General features: G+C 40.5%; 1 protein-coding gene and 1 pseudogene across 1 annotated transcript; one reads left to right on the top strand and one right to left on the bottom strand.

The window, feature by feature from the left end:
* Nucleotides 1–5,129: 5,129 nt before the first annotated feature.
* On the top strand, nt 5,130–6,799 carry LOC149117389 (pro-neuregulin-4, membrane-bound isoform-like). The gene is made up of 3 exons (XM_089283053.1): nt 5,130–5,276; nt 5,944–6,003; nt 6,585–6,799. The coding sequence occupies exons 1-3, from the start codon at nt 5,210–5,212 to the stop codon at nt 6,731–6,733; spliced, it is 276 nt and encodes a 91-aa protein (XP_089139179.1). The 5' UTR covers nt 5,130–5,209; the 3' UTR covers nt 6,734–6,799.
* Nucleotides 6,800–13,503: 6,704 nt separating this feature from the next.
* LOC149117388 (uncharacterized) lies at nt 13,504–18,231 on the bottom strand (annotated as a pseudogene).
* Nucleotides 18,232–19,949: the final 1,718 nt, after the last annotated feature.

The raw sequence follows: 19,949 nt of genomic DNA, 5'->3' as shown, positions 1-19,949 counted from the left end.
TTCCTAGTCGCATAATAAAGGAGTGATCGTATGAAGGCTCGAGCAATTAAGGATTTATACTACTCGTGATATTTGAAAATTCTTTCGAATTGCACGAGCCTAAAGGCTCGTGCAATTTTGAGAGAATTCTCAAATATCATTTGTAGTGTAATATTTACGCCGGGAAGAAACGCTGTTTTAAATACAATACAACAAGGTTTATTAGGTTCGCCGAGAGGATTTTTATACCTAATTTACAAAGTATGTTTATTTAAATAAAAAAACACCAAAAATTTTGCCATCCAAAATTACAATTGGTCTGTTACGGTAGTTAAGAGTTGCTCAGAGTGAAATTCTCCCAAATAGTTAAGGATACCATATACCTTTAGCGCAACTTCAGAGGTGTCTCGCGTCCAAGCGATGTAGTGCGACCGGTTTAAGCTGTAGATACCTAAACCCTTATATCAAATTAAAGCTCATAGAACCACAAATTTTTATAGAAAATGAATTGTCGAATTTTTCAGGACCTCTAAATGTGAGTATCAGAGTCATCTTTTGGGTCCCTATTGAAAGCTACAAGTTAAAGAAAATTTGTTCGTTTCCCCTCAAATTTGAACAGTAGCTAACTTGACATACAATCAATAAAAATCTGTCTGTAAATTTTTTATTTCCAAATATTTTTTCTCCGCGAGTGATTTTTCTACGATCACTTCATATTTTTTAAATCCCATTTCGAACATGTTTTGTAACTTTTCACTGAAATTGAATATGGCAAATCGCAGACACATGGAATGACAGAGGAGGCGCGATGGTGTGAAGCGAGAATACAGTTCATATCTGAATCTGGTGGCCGCAGATGAATCGGATTCAAGCAGATCAACCTATCTCATATCTCAAAACAGTCTCTTTTTTGTCTCATTTTCACGCTCGTTCCAGATCTTTTTTGAACCACCGCGTTTTAACAACGAGCCTACACTCGCAACTACGAAGTCGCGCCAAAACACAGACTGTTTTTCAGTCCAATGCCTTATTCTCTAAAAGATGAGAAGAAAAATTGCGTTTTCATATCGTTGAGAAATGGGAGACAAATTTCAAACCTTATTTCTTTCATGAGCTGGTGATTAGGTAGGGATCGTTTTCTTATATTTAAATCAAGAGCAAGGTATCATTTACAAGAATTTAGAGAAGCGAGAAATGATGCAGGTGAAAAGCTGTCAGTTCACTTAAAATACTGAATTTGGTGGTAGACCCTTAAGCACAATCCACATATCTACCGTATTCAAAGAAAACAGTAATGTTTTCATAAAATGCAAATAAAAGATCACCAACAATTTGACCGCTGTGATATTATTACTAGCCAAACTTATTCCCAGGAGCAGCAATCCTTTAGGTCAGCAACAAGAAATTGGAAAGATACGGTGTGTTTCTTCTCTTTCTCGAGGGCAAGTGCGAATTTTGTGTATGGGAACAGATCTATTTGTTGAATGTTTATAATAGTCCGTGCACTTAGCTACCACTAGCTAGTTTTAAACTTAAACTGACACTTTAGGTTAGGCCGTACATTCCATGGCTATATATCTGATGTTTTTCACCAGTTAATAATGATAGTGGAATCTTGAATTTGAGGAAAACAAAACCGCTGCAATCTGTTCAGCGCGCAAAGTGTTTCCACAGACTGTTTTCTGACGATGAGCTCCACCCATTCCGTTCTTAACTACAAGTGAATTATATCAACGATGGAGCCATAAACAGATCACTTGAGTCAACAACTTTGAAAAACTTCAAACCTCTTTTATTTGTTTAATCCCATAAAGAAGAATATTATTTCCTCTGACAACCTCGTTCTTAGGGAATGTGGTTTATTTTGTGCTGTATTTACACGACCCCAGTTACATATTTGTTTCTTTTTTCGATACCATGACGAGTTTATTCAATTAACATCTGGTCTTCAAATTATCTAATCTTAGATACCCTTCATAAGCGGCTAAGAGCGACTGAACACCTTTTTTTTAGCAAGCAATCGTATTCGATTTGATGATTTCTTAGTGTTTTGTTCATATCAAAACTGTCACAAAAAGAACGTGATTATTGTTAGTGAGACATAAGTGGTGTTTGAAATTCTTTTGGTCAGTTTACTCGTAGAAAACTAGATACCGCCCCTCTGCTTCTTAGATAGAAATTTACATGCTACCCCTCCCCCTCCCCCCCCCCTCCCCCCACTCCCTACACCATACATACAGTTCATCGGTAGCCATTTCTACAAGCACATGTTCTACTCTCTTTTATTTTTCAGCATGCATTGCAACCCGGTGACGTAAAATAAGTGTCACGTAATCTGTCACGCTAGCCATTACTTGTAGGGCTTAGAATCATAACGCGTTAACTAAATGCTGTAGTGTACCAGGTTATCTAGAGGTTTACCCTAACCCTAACTTCACCCTTCATGCTAACCCTAAAGTCTCTGATCATTTTTTAAGCTTAATTTCTCAATCTGAGCTTAATTTTAGCTGATTTAGTTGCAATTTCAACCACTTTAGATCTAACTTATGACGAAAGGCATTGTTACTAAGAGTGAAATCGACGTACGTCAAAATGGCATCGACCGTTTACGAAAGAAAAATAGCCTTCGCAGCGCCACGTTGTTGCCTTTAGTCTTTGTATCGTTACGTTTGTCGCTAGGGTACTATGATTTGTAACACTTACTGTGGTGAGATCCTTCTAAAAGTAACCATTGTATATTTTCATTTAGTGGTTTAAATAGGATACCCTAAGGCCTCGAGGCTAGCACCATTGCCTTGGTCGAGGACACACGTTACCCGCTTTTTCCACCTACTGATTTGAAAGAGGTTTTCGTGTCGTTCTAGGATGTCTTAGTTTACTTAAAAGAATAATTCAAAGTTCAACCTCTGTATGTATTCGAAAGTAGGATAAATGGCACGGTGGTTTGGCTGGCAAACGCGCCCTAATATCAGCGTTGTGTTCGTCCAGTTGTGTGATGGAGGCAAAATATACATGGTAATATACATGGCAAAATATACATTTTTACTCCTCACGTTAGTAAAACTTATCGATGTATATATATTCATTACGCTTGGGGAAATTTTTGTTTCGCTTCGGCAATGGTCAGGGCAGGAGAAAAAATAAAATACTGTAGTGTGGGTCACTTGGTCTGTCACATTCCTTTGGCTTCGTCTATTGAAACTCTGGACGAAAGAGTACTTATCAACCAGTGCCGTGAGAGTTTGAAAAGTAATTATTAATTCTTTAGTTGAACTGGGGGAAAGAGCACTTAACCTGTCACGAACAGTTTCTCCCAAGGTAGCTAATATCATCCACAGCCTCCACGAAGGGATTAAAGCAACTGTCTGACTCGCGGTAGGAGGAGAAACAAATGATAACTTCGAAGTCTCATCTGATCTGCGCAAAGGATACATCCTAGCTTCATCACTGTTTCTCCTGTTTTCGCCTTTGTTGTGCGCCATGCTACCAAGAGCCTACCACCTGATGATGGCATCGGCATCAGACACCGAGCAAATAGCGACCTCTTCAACCCCAGGCGCCTACGCACTGGCCAAAACTACAACAATCAGCAAGCTCCTGTACGCAATGATGCTGGCTTTGGCAGAAACAAAACAGCCGCGAGTCCGTCCAGATTCTCATAAACCGTCTCAACAGCGCTTCTAAGCAGTGGGGCTTGACCATCAGTAAAGAAAAGACGGAAGTGCTCCACCAGCAATCCGGTGTTCCCACAGCCACCCTGCCGCCTTTTTTCAAGACCCTGAGTGTTGGTCCGGCCGAAGTCGAACTTACGACCTCCCGCATGGCATGCCACCAACTGAGCCACTGTGTAAATAGTTCACCCTTAAATCAAAATGGATAGGGCTCGTTTCTGAGGAAACGAAACAAAAAACGAGAGCGCGAAATACATAATTAATTAGTACTGTATGCATAATGAATGAAGTATGGGCACCGGTACGCGAATTTTTCCAGAAGACACGCCGAGACGATGAAACACCTGCCCACTTGCGTACACATTTGTGTCTCCATTTGGCCAGGCCTTGACAACTCAGAGAAAATTACTTACCAGTAATTCCTATTATAGGTATCTTTGCTACTTTGCTACCAACTATTCACTTCTTTAACAGCCAATATTGAGTTCCTCTAAGTCGAATTTCGTGTCCGTTCACGGTTTAGCAAATTCTACGCCACGTTGTTTTCCGCTAAATCAAATTTGATGTTCCTTCAAGGGCACTGTAACGGGGCTTATGCGATTTCTGGTCAAAATCCAATCATTTTCGCCTTTAATCACTTGGTTTCATTCAAATCGTTTCTGATGAACTTTTTTCACGAATTCAACCGAATCTAGATCAAAAATATTCGCCCAGAAAAGTTATTATCAATTTTATGTGAGTTTTACTACACGAAAACTTGAAAACGTTGGCCCAGCGTTTTGAAGTTTGCACACAACGCTATCCTGGTCATCAGTTGTCGAAAAAAGGTATAAAAAGACGTCTGTGCTTTGAAATAGGTATTTAAAGAAATTTTCGTAAGTATTTTGCGGCTGCCTTCAACCGCTGAATGTGCCATTTTGTTTTTCAGTGTGTTACTAAAAACAGAGTGACAGTGTATTTTTTCAGCCGTTTAGCGTATTCTTCGCCACGTTGTTTTCCTCTAAATCGAATTCAGTGCTCCTTTAGCTGCTTAGCGAATTGCTCGCCATGTTGTCAAATAGGCTCCAATTCCTTCCCCACATTTGCGACGTCAAAAGCTCTTTACACACCGAACAAGCACAATTTGCCGCTTTCGTAGCCTTCGCCTCCACGCGGAAACTACTTTAATTCATTTGCCCCGTCTTGCCCGGTCTAATTCCGAGTTACGCATGCGCATTACACCACTATTGCAAATTTGACGACAACCATATATAGTCATTGCCATCTGTAGAAACTAAACTTGGGATCCTACAACCGAGGTAATTACTATGCACTCTTACACACTGATAGTTTTTTTTTTACGGATTGAATAAATAAATAAATAACTCTAGCTGGTACTACATGCAAAGAAGGCCTGACCAATATACCTACAAAGTTTCTATTGGTCAGCTAGAAATTAAGGCGTTCCTGCCACGCTTCGCGCCATGACGTAATAACGATTAAATTTCGGTGAAATCAGAGTAACCCTAAGAAATTGGTCATTCCTTAACTTTTTGAATCTGCAACACATCTGTTCAAACATGAAGCCTGCTCTTATTTTGTTTCTCCTCGTTGGAATTGTGTACGCAGTTGAAGAAAAGGGTAAAGGTAGGTTGCACAAAATTTTGTCTACAGTGACACTTAGGTTATCACTAAAAACGAAAACGTTTTATAGAACAAGTCTCAGTCTGAATCGATCAATAAGATTAAAAAAAAATAAATAAAACTTAGCGATTACAATATATTTTTCCATGTCGGTAGGAAAGTTTAGCTCTTCTTTCAGGTAATTCAGTGAAAGATTAGGCTTTTACAATTTAGACAATAACGAGAAAACTATAATTTTCTTGTGAAGGTGAATTAATCGACATGACACGAGCGTGGGACAAAGAAAAATTCTGAGTCCCCCACAGGAATCGAACCCATGACCTCCCGAACACCGGGCGGGCGCTCTATCCACTGAGCTACGAGAACTCATGGAGAGCAAGGTCATTTAACTGAGTTCTTATATGATAGGTGTCCTGCATACTGCTAGGATCACCGCTATCGAATTCATCGTGAGTAGTGATAAGTTAATAAAGATGGTGAATTTTAAGCTCGGTAATGAAATGTGAAGGTGAATTAATCAACATGACACGAGCGTGGGACAATGAAAAATTCTGAGTCCCCGACAGGAATCAAACCCATGACCTCCCGAACACCGGGCGGGCGCTCTATCCACTGAGCTACGAGAACTCACGGAGAGCAAGGTCATTTAACTGAGTTCTTTTATGTTCAGGTGACTCGAGCAAGGGGAAAAATGTCTCCGCGGACCAGCAGGCTCCAAGTCATAAAGCCGGTAATATAACCTTTGTTGTCCTACAATTGACTGTTGTTTACTATTCTATAACATGCTGTAACAGTTCATGAGATACATATGCATCGTTGTTCCACAAAATTGAGTTGTATAAACTATCCAGATGCGTAATCAAGAGTGAAGAGCCGGGAACGACTGGGATTCACAAAACAGATGGTCAAGGGAGGTTACAGAACAAAACAATATGGATGTTGAAATTGTGATGGAAGGAAGTAACCAGGGTCATTTATGATTCAGGTGTGGAAATTGAAACACCTACTGACCGTACAAATGATTACCCGTTGATGACTATCATAAGCGGCGTCTAACAAGAAAGCGGGTTATTTTAGAGTAAATCTTTAAGGTTTTCTTTTCTAATGGCTTAACTTTAATTTGGATTGAAAACTGTCATCTAATAAGCGGTGCACTGCCTGGTTATATTTTGTTTATCTGACTATACTCGGTTTCAAATTCGCCTTAATTATTTGATTTCCGTAACTTACGATCAGTTTGTTTCCATTTTCTCTGTCCAGTTTCTTATCTTTCTTAATTGTTTTGTTTTTTGTTTCCTTTTTTTTTTTCAGAATGCGAAACTCAACGCCAAAGGGACCATTACTGTTTAAATGGTGGAACTTGTTTCCGTATTCCTGACCTGGGCACTGGTCCCCTTTGCCAATGCACAAGGAAATACGTCGGTACTCGTTGTGAATATGTTGCACTCCCCGACATGTAACAAGGTCGTAATCGTCAATTGAAAAAAAGATGTTAATAAAGTGTACTCTAAGTGATAAAGAGAAAACTGTGTAACGACCTATCAGCTTGAAATCTCTATCAAATCGTAAAATGCGCGCAAGCGTCATAAATGGGCTATTACTCGGGCTTCCGTAGGAAAGCCCGAGTCATAAAATGCTAGCGTTTTTGTCGCCAAAGGGGGGGTCATGGTCCCAGGCGTTGCATGCGTAGACCATGGAAACTGGGGACGAGAAACGCGACATTGCTCGCTCTTCGTGACAGAATGCGGTGTTTTGCGAAGAAAGTTTTGGCAAGAATCGCGCCTTATACGTTCATCTCACATACAAAGATGTCGATCGTTTCAGAAAGGGTCGGTCCACGAATAATATTGTTTGAAAGCCAGCCAGGTAAGCAAAGTTCACGCTCGAAACGTTCTCGTGAGATAACAACTGAGCCGATTGCGGTCTGAGTTCAATCTACGAAAACAATGGCAAAAAATAGGCAGTCAATGACGGTATGTGGCAACTGCTGTTATTATTTAGAACATTGCAGCAGCAAAAGAAATCATATTCCAATAAAACGAGCTAAATACGAAAACGTTTTTGGACTCGTAGCTCATTAAAAACATGCGACTTGTTTCTTGCACCGCGCAAAATATGTCGATCTCCAAAGTTGTAAAGATAGGACTTTCGGTAACTTGAATTAAATATCTTACCTCCAAGTTAGTTGGCTTTCTAGTGGGGTGCAGGAAAAAAATAACTTGTGAATTTGGAGGCATATTGTGCGGGGAATTGTGCGGGAATATTGACGAACCAATGTTCTTGCCAAGTCCTAAGGAAAATCTGCATTGACGATAGTTTAGCCAGTTATTTCACTAGTAGTTCAAATATATTTAGCAGTCTTAGCAATCGCCAATTCTTTTAGAAAACTGTGTCTGACTGCAAAAGAAAATCATGCTGCGTGACATGAACTAGACGAGCATGAATTCAAACCAAAATAAATAGCAAAACAGAATGCTGCATCTTCCCTCATAAATGAGAGTCCTTTTTAAAAATACGCCTGTCTTGATTCAATAAAAATATGTAGCTTGAATATTTCTTCATAAACTGCCTTAAGGGTCGCAAATTCTTGGAAGTTATCCGCAAAATACACAACTTGAAAGTTTATGCAAATTACGTACAATGCAATTTGAGCCTAGTCACAGGACTGTTGTTTTCGCGAAGGAGTTTATCGGGATTCGTTTTGGCTCTCTCGAAAGGGATTATTCGCTCTCCAAAGGAGATATGACTCTTGAAAAGGGTTTAAGATTTCAACACGGCAAAGATGTTATGCTATACAATTTACTCGGATCGCCACGATCAGTAAACAAACTTCGCACAATTTCTACTAGCATGTACAAAATAATCGCCATAAGTTGTAAGAAGACCTCCAAAATTCTTTCCAAACAACTTCTCCATCAATGCGTAGACAGCTGTGCTTCATTCTTGAACCAAAATGGTTTAAACTCACAACTTGCGATAGGATGAGGAGGATACTCAACGAACCAACTTGAATGGTAAATATCTAAGCGGAACTCTTGTGATATAATATCCTGATACTTTAATTTGCTTTCACTGTGTCCAATACGCGTTTTCGTAAAGTACGATTTGATACTGTGGTACGAAGCCCGAGTAAACGCTCTTAGAGCGTCTAGTTGAGATGAAAGCCGTTAATCGCTTGTTCTTGTCTCTGACGGACTTGTGACTGCTGACCTTAGCTGAAATCGTTCATTGTAAAGAGGCTCTAGTCGTGGCTCGGATTAACGGCTGTTGCGCACTTTACTGGTGTGTAAAGTCAATAGGTCCCGCATGCCATCATGTCTTCGTGAATCTAATTACGTGCACCTCTGGACATAAGTGCGACAGTTACCTGTTTACTATACACCAAGAAATGCCCACGAGAATTCATGATTTCGGGAGCAAGTATTTCAGTAGGGGGAGCACTATGTGGCATCCCAAAAAACGGCTTTTATAAATCAGAGACACTGCATCCAGGGGTGCAAATTGTGGGACACACGGTTCAACATTTGTTGATCAACAAATGTGGCAGCTCTTGTACAACAAATGTTGAACAGTGTGTCATGCGATGGTCAAGGTTGAATGCTGAAATAGGCCGTTCAACATTATGAACGTTGTTATACGCAGTTGAATGAAAATAGAGCGAAGCCCTGTTCCGTTCAACAAGTTACTGGAACATAGTTCAACATTTTTTTAAGCAATAAATGTTGCTCAATGTTGAACCTTGTGTCACCTGCTTAGGTCCCATTTTACCTTAGTTTCAGTAGCCACACACTCTCCGTGAGTGTTTTCATATTTTGTTTTGGTCATGTCTCTCTCTTACCATTAGCTACCATTGATAGGGAACTTGTTTGTCCACGGTTATCAGTACATGGAAACCGGCGCGCATTTGAAAAAACGACTGAAGCGTGGAGGTTCAGGCATCAATCGATTGGACAAGATCGTCAAGCAACATGACATCGACTACCGTCAGGCCAAGAATTTGCAAGACAAGTGGAAAGCGGATCAGAAAATGATCAAGGCCATCGACAGGTTACCCGGGAGTAAAACCATGACCGAAAGCCTAGGATTGTTAAGAAGATTATGCACGCCAAAAAAAGACTCAAGTTGTAAACTTTTGCAGAACGCATTTGAAAAATACGTATATAAAGAGTCGTCCCCGTCATGCATCTTCATTCTTCACAATATCACAGCGGAAAGCAGCGCTCAGTAACGTAAGCTTTCCAAGCATGTCGATGTTAAGCAACAAAGATGTCAACGGTTATCCACTGCAAGGCTACGATCCCGTCCCCAAACGTCCTAAAGCTAAACCTAAAGAAACCTTGAGTGATCTGGTCAAGTTGTTGCAAGAAGCCAACGAAAGAGAAGAAGCCGCTAATCAATGCGCGGAACTTTGGCATCGAGCTTACCTGGAGGTCAAGCAAGAGTATTTAGCTTTTAAGTACGAGGATCTGTGATCATCTTGCAAAAGACACAAAGACGAGACCAAAGCGGGTGACACAATCTGCCTGTGTAAAGAGTGTTCCACTGTGGACGAAACCCGAAAGAGTTTGGAATTGAAACTAGAAAAAGGAAGTCAAGAACTCAGTTACTGGCGAACCAGAGTGTTACGAAACCTTATTGAGTGAACATTTCCAACATGACAGAAAAAAGTGACGATGGTCCCCACAAGAGAGTTTGAAACTTTTCTTTATTACAGAGACGTTTATAATGATACCCTTTATTGGATAAAGAAAGCAATAAAATTAAAGTAAAACATAAGTAGTTTCCGTCTCTTCCATACTAACGAATACGATTGTTTGGTGATGGTTCAATGCTCATGGGTTTCCTGATCAGAACCCTAATGATAGTCCATGATTCCAGTCAATTCGTATTTCCTTTCCCTGGCCACGACTCTCTGAGCCAACTCTTGGTACGTTTGAATCCGTTCTCTAAAATCTGTTTCTTTATAGGCAGTGACAATGGACCATACTTTTCGATAACTGTCACACTCGAGGACACGTTTCATGGCGTCGTAATCCATGCCATCATACTCATCCATGAACTGGAAATGATGTTCGCAGATTTTGATGAACATCGCGAACCAGGGAGCCTCACTTCAATTAATTCGCAGCATCTTGCCTCAATTGATGTCATCAACGAACTCTGTTACTGAATCTTCCTTGCATAAGCCGCACTAGAAATCTAGTAAATATAAAAAAAGACGCAATAGCTCTTATTCTCGTATCAGAAGGAGTATCCCCCCCTTTAAAACTGTCCAACCTACTCTCTCACCAAAGCTCGACCTACGTGAAGACCTTCCCGGGGGCGACAGTGGAAGACATGTCCGATTATGTGATGCCCTCACTCCGCAGAAAGCTTACAGAGGTTATTCTCCATGTTGGTACGAATGATGCTAAGACCTCTGAACCTCGAGAAATTGCTGAAGGGATTGTTAACCTCGGATTGAAGATTCAAAACCACTCTCCAGACTGCAACATAACAATTTCGTCTTTAATTTTGAGAGCAGACGACAATCTCGACTGCAAAATCAATGAGGTCAACAGAATCGTAAACCGCTTTGCCAAGCAATATGCATGGAGAACGATCTCTCACTCTAACATCAAGAGAGAGCATCTCAACGCTAGTGGGCTGCATTTGAACGTGCAAGGTACAAAGCTATTAGTTAAAAATCTTGTTTGTCATTTAAACCTATGACAAGCAACTTGCTCGGATCTTGAAGGGTCTCCTTCAAGCCCCTCTTCTCACGTCCATTCTGTCCCTCCTAATATATTTTCCTTTAATACTCAAACATTGATTCCTAGCAAACGTGGCTTTAAAATGGCCTGCTTAAACATCACTAGTCTCCCGAGACATATCGACGAGCTTCGCATCATTTTGCATAGTAAACGCCTCGATTTGCTAGCAGTCAATGAAACTCGATTACATGAAATTATCGCCGATAATGAGGTCAGTATTGATGGTTACGATATCGTTGGCCGCGACCGACCGCTAAACGGCAGAAATGGAGGTGGGGTTTGCTTTTATGTTCGTTCTAATATTAATTATAATGTTCGCAAGGACCTCGTATTTGACCAACTTGAAAGCCTTATTATCGAAATTAGCAAACCAAGAAGCAAGTCTTTTATTGTTGCTACATGGTATAGACCTCCCAATTCACCTTTTGAATTATTTTCTGATTTTGAATCCTTTGTTGGAAAGCTGGATGCTGAAGGGAAAGAGTATTACCTTATGGGCGATCTTAATTGTAATATGCTCTCATCATCTCTGAATAATGTAAATACCCAGGCGTTACTAAACATTACTGATATTTACAATCTAAAACAACTTATTAATGAACCGACAAGAGTAACGCCTGTGAGTAGCACTTTAATTGATGTTATTTTCACTAGTCACCCGGACAATGTATCTTGCTCTGGAGTATCTCATGTCGGGATCAGTGACCATAGTTTGATTTATGTTTTTCGTAAAATTTCATTGCCATCCGCCGTCAAGGGAAATAGTACTGTTTCGTATAGGCAATTTAAAAATTTCGATCATTATAGGTTTCGGTCGGACATCTTGGCTCAACCGTGGGCTGATCTCAAGAGAATGGATAACCCCAATGAAATGTGGTCGAAATGGAAAACTTTGTTCTTAGTAGTGTGTGATCTGCATGCTCCACTCCACACTAAATACGTTCGTGCTTCTAAAAGTCCATGGATTACTCCTGAGCTTAAGAATTTGATGTATCGGAGAGAACGTCTTAAAATTAAGGCTTTGCGGACGGGCGATCCAAGTGATTGGAATAATTTTAAGAAGTTGCTTAATGAAGTGAACAATGAGATCAAGAATGTAAAAAAGTCCTATTATTATGAAACTTTTGAAGCTTACAATGGAAATTCGCGCAAGACATGGGAAACTATCAATGAGGTGACACGCCGCAAATCGGATAAAGCTGCAATTAACGAGCTTGAGCTCAATGGAACGAGAATAACGAATTCGACCGAAATCGCACAGGGTTTTAATAAATTTTTCGCAGAAATCGGTCCCGAACTGTCTAGGGATATAAAGGAAGTCGGCACCTCTTTCGATCAATATATTTACCAAACCAGCAATTGTTTTAGTTTCCAGCGTGTGACTCAATTGCACGTTTTGTCCCACCTGAATAAATTATGCAAGAGAAAGGCTACAGGTCTCGATTCTGTGTCAGCAAGACTTCTAAAAGAATGTCCGGATTTAATCTCCTGGTCACTCGCTCTGATATTCAACCAATCGATCGATACTGGTATTTTTCCTGATGAATGGAAAAATGCAAGAATCACGCCTCTTTTTAAGAAAGCAGGAAGTAGTACTGACCCTTCTAATTATCGACCGATCTCGATTATCCTGGTTGTGGCCAAGGTTTTCGAGCGAATTATTTATGATCAGTTGTATCATTACCTAAATGAAAATAATCTTCTCAGTAGACACCAATCCGGTTTTCGCTCGCTTCATTCTACAGTTACTGCATTGATTGAAGCGACTGATAATTGGTCTTTAAACATCGATCGTGGCTTTATTAATGCCGTTGTATTTTTAGATCTTAAGAAGGCTTTTGATACTGTGGATCACTCTATTCTTCTCTCAAAATTACAAGCTTATGGTATTCAGGGTTCCACAAACCAATGGTTCTGCTCTTATTTAAAAAACCGAACCCAAACGTGTCTTGTAAACGGGAATAAATCGTCCAAAATGTTCCTTCGCTGTGGTGTTCCACAGGGAACGATTCTTGGGCCCTTTTTATTTCTATTGTATATAAATGATTTGCCTAATTGCCTCCAGCATTCCCAACCAAGGATGTACGCCGATGACACTAGTATTACTTTTGCTGGTAGTGACGTTGATGAAATAAATAGTTGTATTAATCTTGATTTGGAGAGAATTCGTGTGTGGCTTGCAGCCAACAAACTAACTTTAAATATGACAAAGACAGAATTCCTTCTGATTGGTTCCAAGCAAAGGCTTTCAAATTTTACAGTGAATCCTACTGCTAATATCAACCAGTTTCCGATAAAACGAGTCTCGACTGTTAAATCCTTAGGTGTACACATTGATGGCTTGGGAGTGTCATATCAATGAGCTTTCCAAAAAGATTGCTTCTGGCATTAGCGCCATTAAACGTATTTATACTCTAATCACCCTGAAACGATTATAAAATATTTTGTAACTAATCTTAAGAAACACAAATACAGCATTAGGGGCGGGCATCTCGTTTATTGATGCAGGGTACAGTGAGCGTTACATCATCATAAAGAAAATACAGCAGTGAATAAAGAGAAAATTAAAAAGCAAAGTTGAAAGAGATGCCTCCGAGTGGCTCTTGCATAACTTACAAATTCTTAAATAGCCTACTAGCCCCTTAGGGATTCACGCCTAAAATACTTCTACAGTTAACACGAACCATACATAATGAACATACTCCAGTGTAATTAGCGAAACGTTACAAAATATATTTATACTCTAATCACCCTGAAACGATTATAAAATATTTTGTAACTAATCTTAAGAAACACAAATACAGCATCAGGGGCGGGCATCTCGTTTATTGATGCCCGCTTTCGAAAATAAAGAAAGAGAACAAAGGAATCTAAGTGTGCAAACTTCTAGACACTGAAAGTAAAGATTCTAACCTATCGTAATATAGCCGTGGCTAGCCGTCCTTGGCTCGATCAGTCTTCTATCTGCCGTGACATAAAAAGTGTAGATTGCTGATGCCTGCTCCTTAGCGGCCCCTGTTCTTAAGCTATGTAGATTAAACAAGTGTATAAGATATCCTAGTTCCGCAAACGCATGCCAAGTCTAAAACTTTATTTCAATACGAATTTTTTGAGAGCAAAATATGCTACATCTCCGAAGAAAATAAATTCATAAAATTAAAACTAAAAATTTCATATAATAAACATCTGTTTTGCTCTTACATGCATATATAAATCTTGACAAATGCATCGCAAAAACTAACGTTACAGCAACGAAGGCTAGCTAACTCGTTGCCGCGGAGAAAAGCCGACTAAGCAGTCACGCAAATTGCAGCTAAGCGAAGATTAGCAGGATTAGCCTTGACGCCCGCAAACCTATTATATATCCTCAAGATCATCTCGGGAGTAACAGCGCCCCCCTTTTTATGGAAACAGGTTTTGCAAGTTCAATTTTAGCCGCCTCGAGAACACTTCTATCACAAGTCAAATCACAAGTCGGAAAGCCATACCGATGGTGTGCCCAATTTATGCCATAACAGGCAGAACCAAGTGTGGAGTAGAGGGAACTCTGCTGCAGCAAAATACTCCAAATAAGGAGCAAAAGACGTCTCATCAGACGACAAACAAGCGACTTCCTCAAAGCGCGAAGACCATTCTCTAAATGTTTGAAAGTCACTTGAATAACGCTCTGTTGTTGAAGGGGCCTTTGCTTTACAGGCACGCAAGGGAAGACCTTCCGCTGACTTGCGAAGTCGTCTGGATCTCTTGAGTGGGCAACCTTTGAAGTAAACACACAGCCACTTTGTATACTTGAAAGATAACAAAAGAAATGTGAGAACAATTAGAAAAAAAATGCAACAACACGCAGATCAGAACATAAGGAAGGCCCAGAGGCCTAAATCTTGCATTCAGCACACTATATACTGGCAGTCCTGCACAAAAATGGCATGGCTCAACGGCCTAAAACAGTGTAATCACCTAAGATCAACATGTGATAAACGGGTAGTCCCGCACAAAAATGACATGGCCTAACGGTCTAAAACAGTGTAATCACCTAAGATCAACACATGATAAACGGGCAATCCCGCACAAAGATGACATGGTCCAACGGCCTAAAACAGTGCAATCACCTAAGATCAACACATGATAAACGGGCAGTCCCGCACAAAAATGACATGGCCCAATGGCCTAAAACAGTGCAATCACCTAAGATCAACACATGATAAACGGGCAGTCCCGCACAAAGATGACATGGCCCAACGGCCTAAAACAGTGCAATCACCTAAGATCAACACATGATAAACGGGCAGTCCCGCACAAAGGTGGCATGGCCCAACGGCCTAAAACAGCGTAATCGTGACCGCGCGGCATGACTTCTCCATAGACAGGTTCTACTGGACACTGGACTGTACAGCGCCGACAAGCAACTAAAATTCTCCGAGTCAAAAGGGAACTGTTATTTGCCCCATGGAGATAAACATCTTTACCGTTCTCAACGAAGAGAAAATCAATAACAAAAGATCTGAAACCCCACCTACGATCCACCAAAAAGGCCAAAAGGGAGCTGAAAGGCCAATAAAGAGTAACCAGTTCTATTGACAAAAACATATGTGGCGGATGACATTTTTAACTAACGAAACAGGTGGCACCAGTCAACAGGTTTCTCCTACGCAACTAAATGCTAGAGAATCTTCGAATAGAAACTGGGAAAAACTTGAATTTTTTTTTTTTAACTGGGAAAGTAATCAATTGAACAGGGACCCCGATGAGAGGTTACTTCATGAAAATAGCTATCTTTAACTGACCAGTCATCAATCGACGATCTTGCATAAGTAATCAGCTTTCTCGTTAAATGAACGAGGTATCAACTCGGCCTCGATTTTGGTATTACTTTCTTTGGCGGTATGAAATATACCACCGGCGAGTTGAAGCGAACACAGTTTCATACTACCAGAATCGACGATCAAAGGTACAGATTGGTTGTCAGTAAACCACTTAACAGAGCACCCTGAAAGAAGATGTGCAAACTTTTCAAAGCAAAACAAACACGGAGGAGTTCTCTCCACGTGGTACTCGATCTGGTATTCGTCTACATAGAATCTCAGTTTTTGTGCGAAAACAGGCAATGTTACCAATGGCAATAAAAGCAGCCAATCCAATAGCGCTAACATCCGAGCATACAATACAAGATAGTCTGCGAGCAACGTCTGCAAAACACTGGAATTGAGATACGAAACATTATTCTTCCAGAACTCCAACTGTATGGAAACTGACAACGGGTTAACAACAGCAGGAGCACACGCACACTCGACCACTGAACCTGTGGCCAGAAGATCAGAAATAGCCTGCTCGACAAATCACTATACTGGACTGGATGGCTGAGTGATTCAGTATTACAAAACTGAGCTGAGAGTGGAATGTAAATAAAGAGAATCTAATACCCATCAAAAATAGTATCGCGAATAAAGCAAGAAGCGCCTATATGATTTAAAAAATCTACATTAACCATAAGGTTGCCTTTAACTTAAATATAATGCGTTCTGTCCTGATAATCAGTCTTTTATTCATTCATTCATTCAGTCATCAGGGTTAGTACAACTGTTAACCCTCGGACTAACACCCCCATCGTGGCACAAGGGGGATGAAACCCCCTCCTTGGGTTTTCGTTCTATTAAGGTACAAGAAGCCCTGAGCTTGCTCTATAAAATAATGACATAGTTTTTGGCTGTGACGTCGCATGACGTCATTTGACCCACCATCTTGGATATTACTATTTTCTTAAAAAGTCAAAAAATAATCTAGAATGCTTATGAAGCCAGAATGCTTATGAAATGTACAATTTAGTGAAATTCAGCAAAATGATGAACAAAGCTGGAAAAAAAATACAGAAGTATGTCGAAAAAGTTGATTTTTGTCCAAACCTATACGAAGTTTGCGGTTGCCATGACAAAGTCAAAAGTAATGGGCACAATTTACATAACCAAAATTTACGCGAACGATGAATGGACAGCTACGGAAATTTTTCAGCCCCTTAGAGTAAATTGTCTTTTCAAGACTTCCAAAAAACCTTGAATCACATGGTTCAACAAAATTATCAATAAGTTCAACTGGGTCAAAGTCTCCCAATCATTTGATTAAATTGAAAAAATTATATACTCAGCTTATCCCATTCTCTTCAATGCAGCTTGGTATTTGCCATAAGTATGTATTTTTACTGCTTGGAGGGGCTGCAGCGGCTCCTCTAAAACGGCTTGGGCAGGAAGATGGATTTGCTCAGTCGCTTCTTTGGCCGCATCTGAAACACTTGTCTGCTAGTTGAGGCTGACGTCCACGAAAGGACTGCATGCGAAAAAAACAAAAAGGCTGATTAGAAGAAAAATAATTGCCAGTGGACAGGCCATGAGTGGATGGAGCTTCACTGGATGTAGAGCGGGTAGCTGTAGAGTTGGCCAGCTAGACGCATTTTTCCGCTTTTTCTCCCGGATCTTAGCTGACGTTCGTATTTCGGCTGATCAGAGCTTTTTCTCTTCCTCTGAATCTTCGGCGAGTTCGTCGATTCGTACTTGCACTGCTGCCCAAACAGCGGGGTTCTTGTCCGCGGAACGAAATAACTTGGCTTCTGAAAGGTTTCCTTTTGAGATGGTCTTGCTGGTCCCGTCTGTTGCATCCAGCAGAGAGTTGCTGAACTCGTATTGTACTTTAGAGTTAAAAGAACTCGAAGCCTTGGATACCGTTTTTAGCCTCTACAGTTGAGACTGAGTGGCAGCTTGTTTCTCGTCGAGATCGCGTTTGAATGCAGAGAACTTCTGATCAAACTTAACGTCCAAAAGACGAGGAAACAATGTTCGTGAAGCAGTCTCATGAAAAGGATCTCCCTCAGTGAAGGATTGCGCGATCGAAGCGGGAACGCTCGCTCGTTCAATATTCGACGATATAACAGCAAAAGCAAAGTTGAAAGAGATGCCTTCGAGTGGCTCTTGCATAACTTACAAATTCTTAAATAGCCTACTAGCCCTTAGGGATTCACGCCTAAAATACTTCTACAGTTAACACGAACCATACATAATGAACATACTCCAGTGTAATTAGCGAAACGTTACAAAATATATTAGGTATTCGGTCCCATATAAGACTTTACTTTCCGTTTACAATTCATTAGTCCAACCTCATCTCGATTACTGCAGTTCGGTGTGGGGATCCTGTTCTAAAACTCTTTCTCAAAAGTTACAAAAACTACAAAATCGGGCAGCACGCGTCATAACTTTTTCAAATTACGATCGTAATACTGATGAATTGTTGAGGATGGTCAACTGGGTTAAACTGGACCGTCAACGCCTTGTTAATAAATCAATAATGATGTACAAGATTGTAAATAATATGGTTCCGGAATATCTTTGTTCACGCTTTGTCTTCCGTTCCGATACTTTGACTTATAAGCTAAGAGATAGTGATGGTACGCTTGCTATCCCACAGCCCCACACTAATTACTGTAAAAGAAGTCTTTCTTACAGCGGAGTTGTACTATGGAATAGTCTGCCCTTGAATATTAGACAATCGCTCTCCCTTAATCAATTTAAATCTAAGTTGAAGAACTATGATTTTGACAGTGGTCTTATATAAATTTTATTTTGTTTTTATACACGGCTTCCTTGTAAAGCAGGTTTTTATCATTTCTCTTATTCTAGTAGTTATTTACAATATTAAATTAGTTAGGTAGTTAGATTTATTTAAATTAAATATTGTATAGTCCTGAAGGAAATACCGTGTCTAAATAAAAATTTTACCTTTACCTTTACCTTTTTCCATGACCTCAGTGCTCAGAGAGGAGAAGGGGGATGGGGCATCGTCTTTTTTCTAGAGCCAAGAGTACATAAGGCGTCGTGTAGTGGGCCAAATTCAAACTTCCCAGCATGGACTCTAAAAGAGATTAACCCTTTCACGTCAGGTCATTCGTCACGAGAAAGAGACTGGTGATGTGAGTATTATTGTTTTGTCATGAATATTTAACAACCGTCCTAGGGAACTAAAACACTCTTATTGCCTTTGCAGATACTCAGTCACTGGGATAATCTACCCCTCAAAATCCAGAAAATGATACAGTGCTTGACAGACTGTCAACATGCTAAGGACGGAGTAAAATTTCCAACAGTGTTTCATCTGTAAACGCTTATTATTATTATGATTAGGCACGAATCTATCACCACCTTCGTTTGCTCAAACACTCCTATCCGTACAGCTATGAGGAACTCAACTAGGAAGAAGCAGAAGGGTGAATCTGCAGATTTCGGACAATTCCAACCATGGAATGTCTTGAGGGGATATGGTTTAGAAAACATGCAGTTCAAGGGGTGACTTCAATCATGGGCGTCTTCCCACTAAGGGTGACACACGTCCCGCTTTATAAAACTAAGGATTTGGAAAAAAAAATTTAAAAAATTGTTTATGGGTCACGTACGCCATCTTGAATTATGAATGCCAGAGAGGAGGAGGGGCTATCCCCCTCGCAATGACGTCAGCCCACCCAGGGAGTGGGAGGGGGAGGACGTGGATGGGCTATCTCCTCCTTACCCATGACGTCAGCCATTTTCCACTTTTCCAGGCCCCCCTCAACGATTCACCGCCAGAGTGCAAGTCAATCATCTCTTCCCATTCAACCTCACCACACAAGCCCTCCTCCCCCCGGCCCACCCCCCCCCCCCACTTTATTAAAAAAATAACCGAACTATTCCAAATCCCCTCTAAACCCCCGGCCCACCCACCCCCCCTTCCACTTTATTAAAAAAATAACCGAACTATTCCAAATCCCCTCTAAAAACCATCTTCCTGATCCCCTCTTACCACCTCTTTTCCATGCCCTATTCCTTCTCTTACCACTTTTCCACTCTTCCACTTTTCGACCTCATGCTGCCATCCATTTTCAGGCTGAATGGTTCTCCCCTAAACC

The sequence above is a fragment of the Orbicella faveolata genome, unplaced genomic scaffold (genome assembly GCF_042242905.1).
Source record: "Orbicella faveolata isolate gen_17 unplaced genomic scaffold, um_ofav_v1 contig_12, whole genome shotgun sequence".
In the NCBI taxonomy this organism is placed as follows: domain Eukaryota; kingdom Metazoa; phylum Cnidaria; class Anthozoa; order Scleractinia; family Merulinidae; genus Orbicella; species Orbicella faveolata.
Note: the sequence above shows the minus strand (reverse complement) of the source record. Positions and strands in the feature narration are given on the sequence as shown.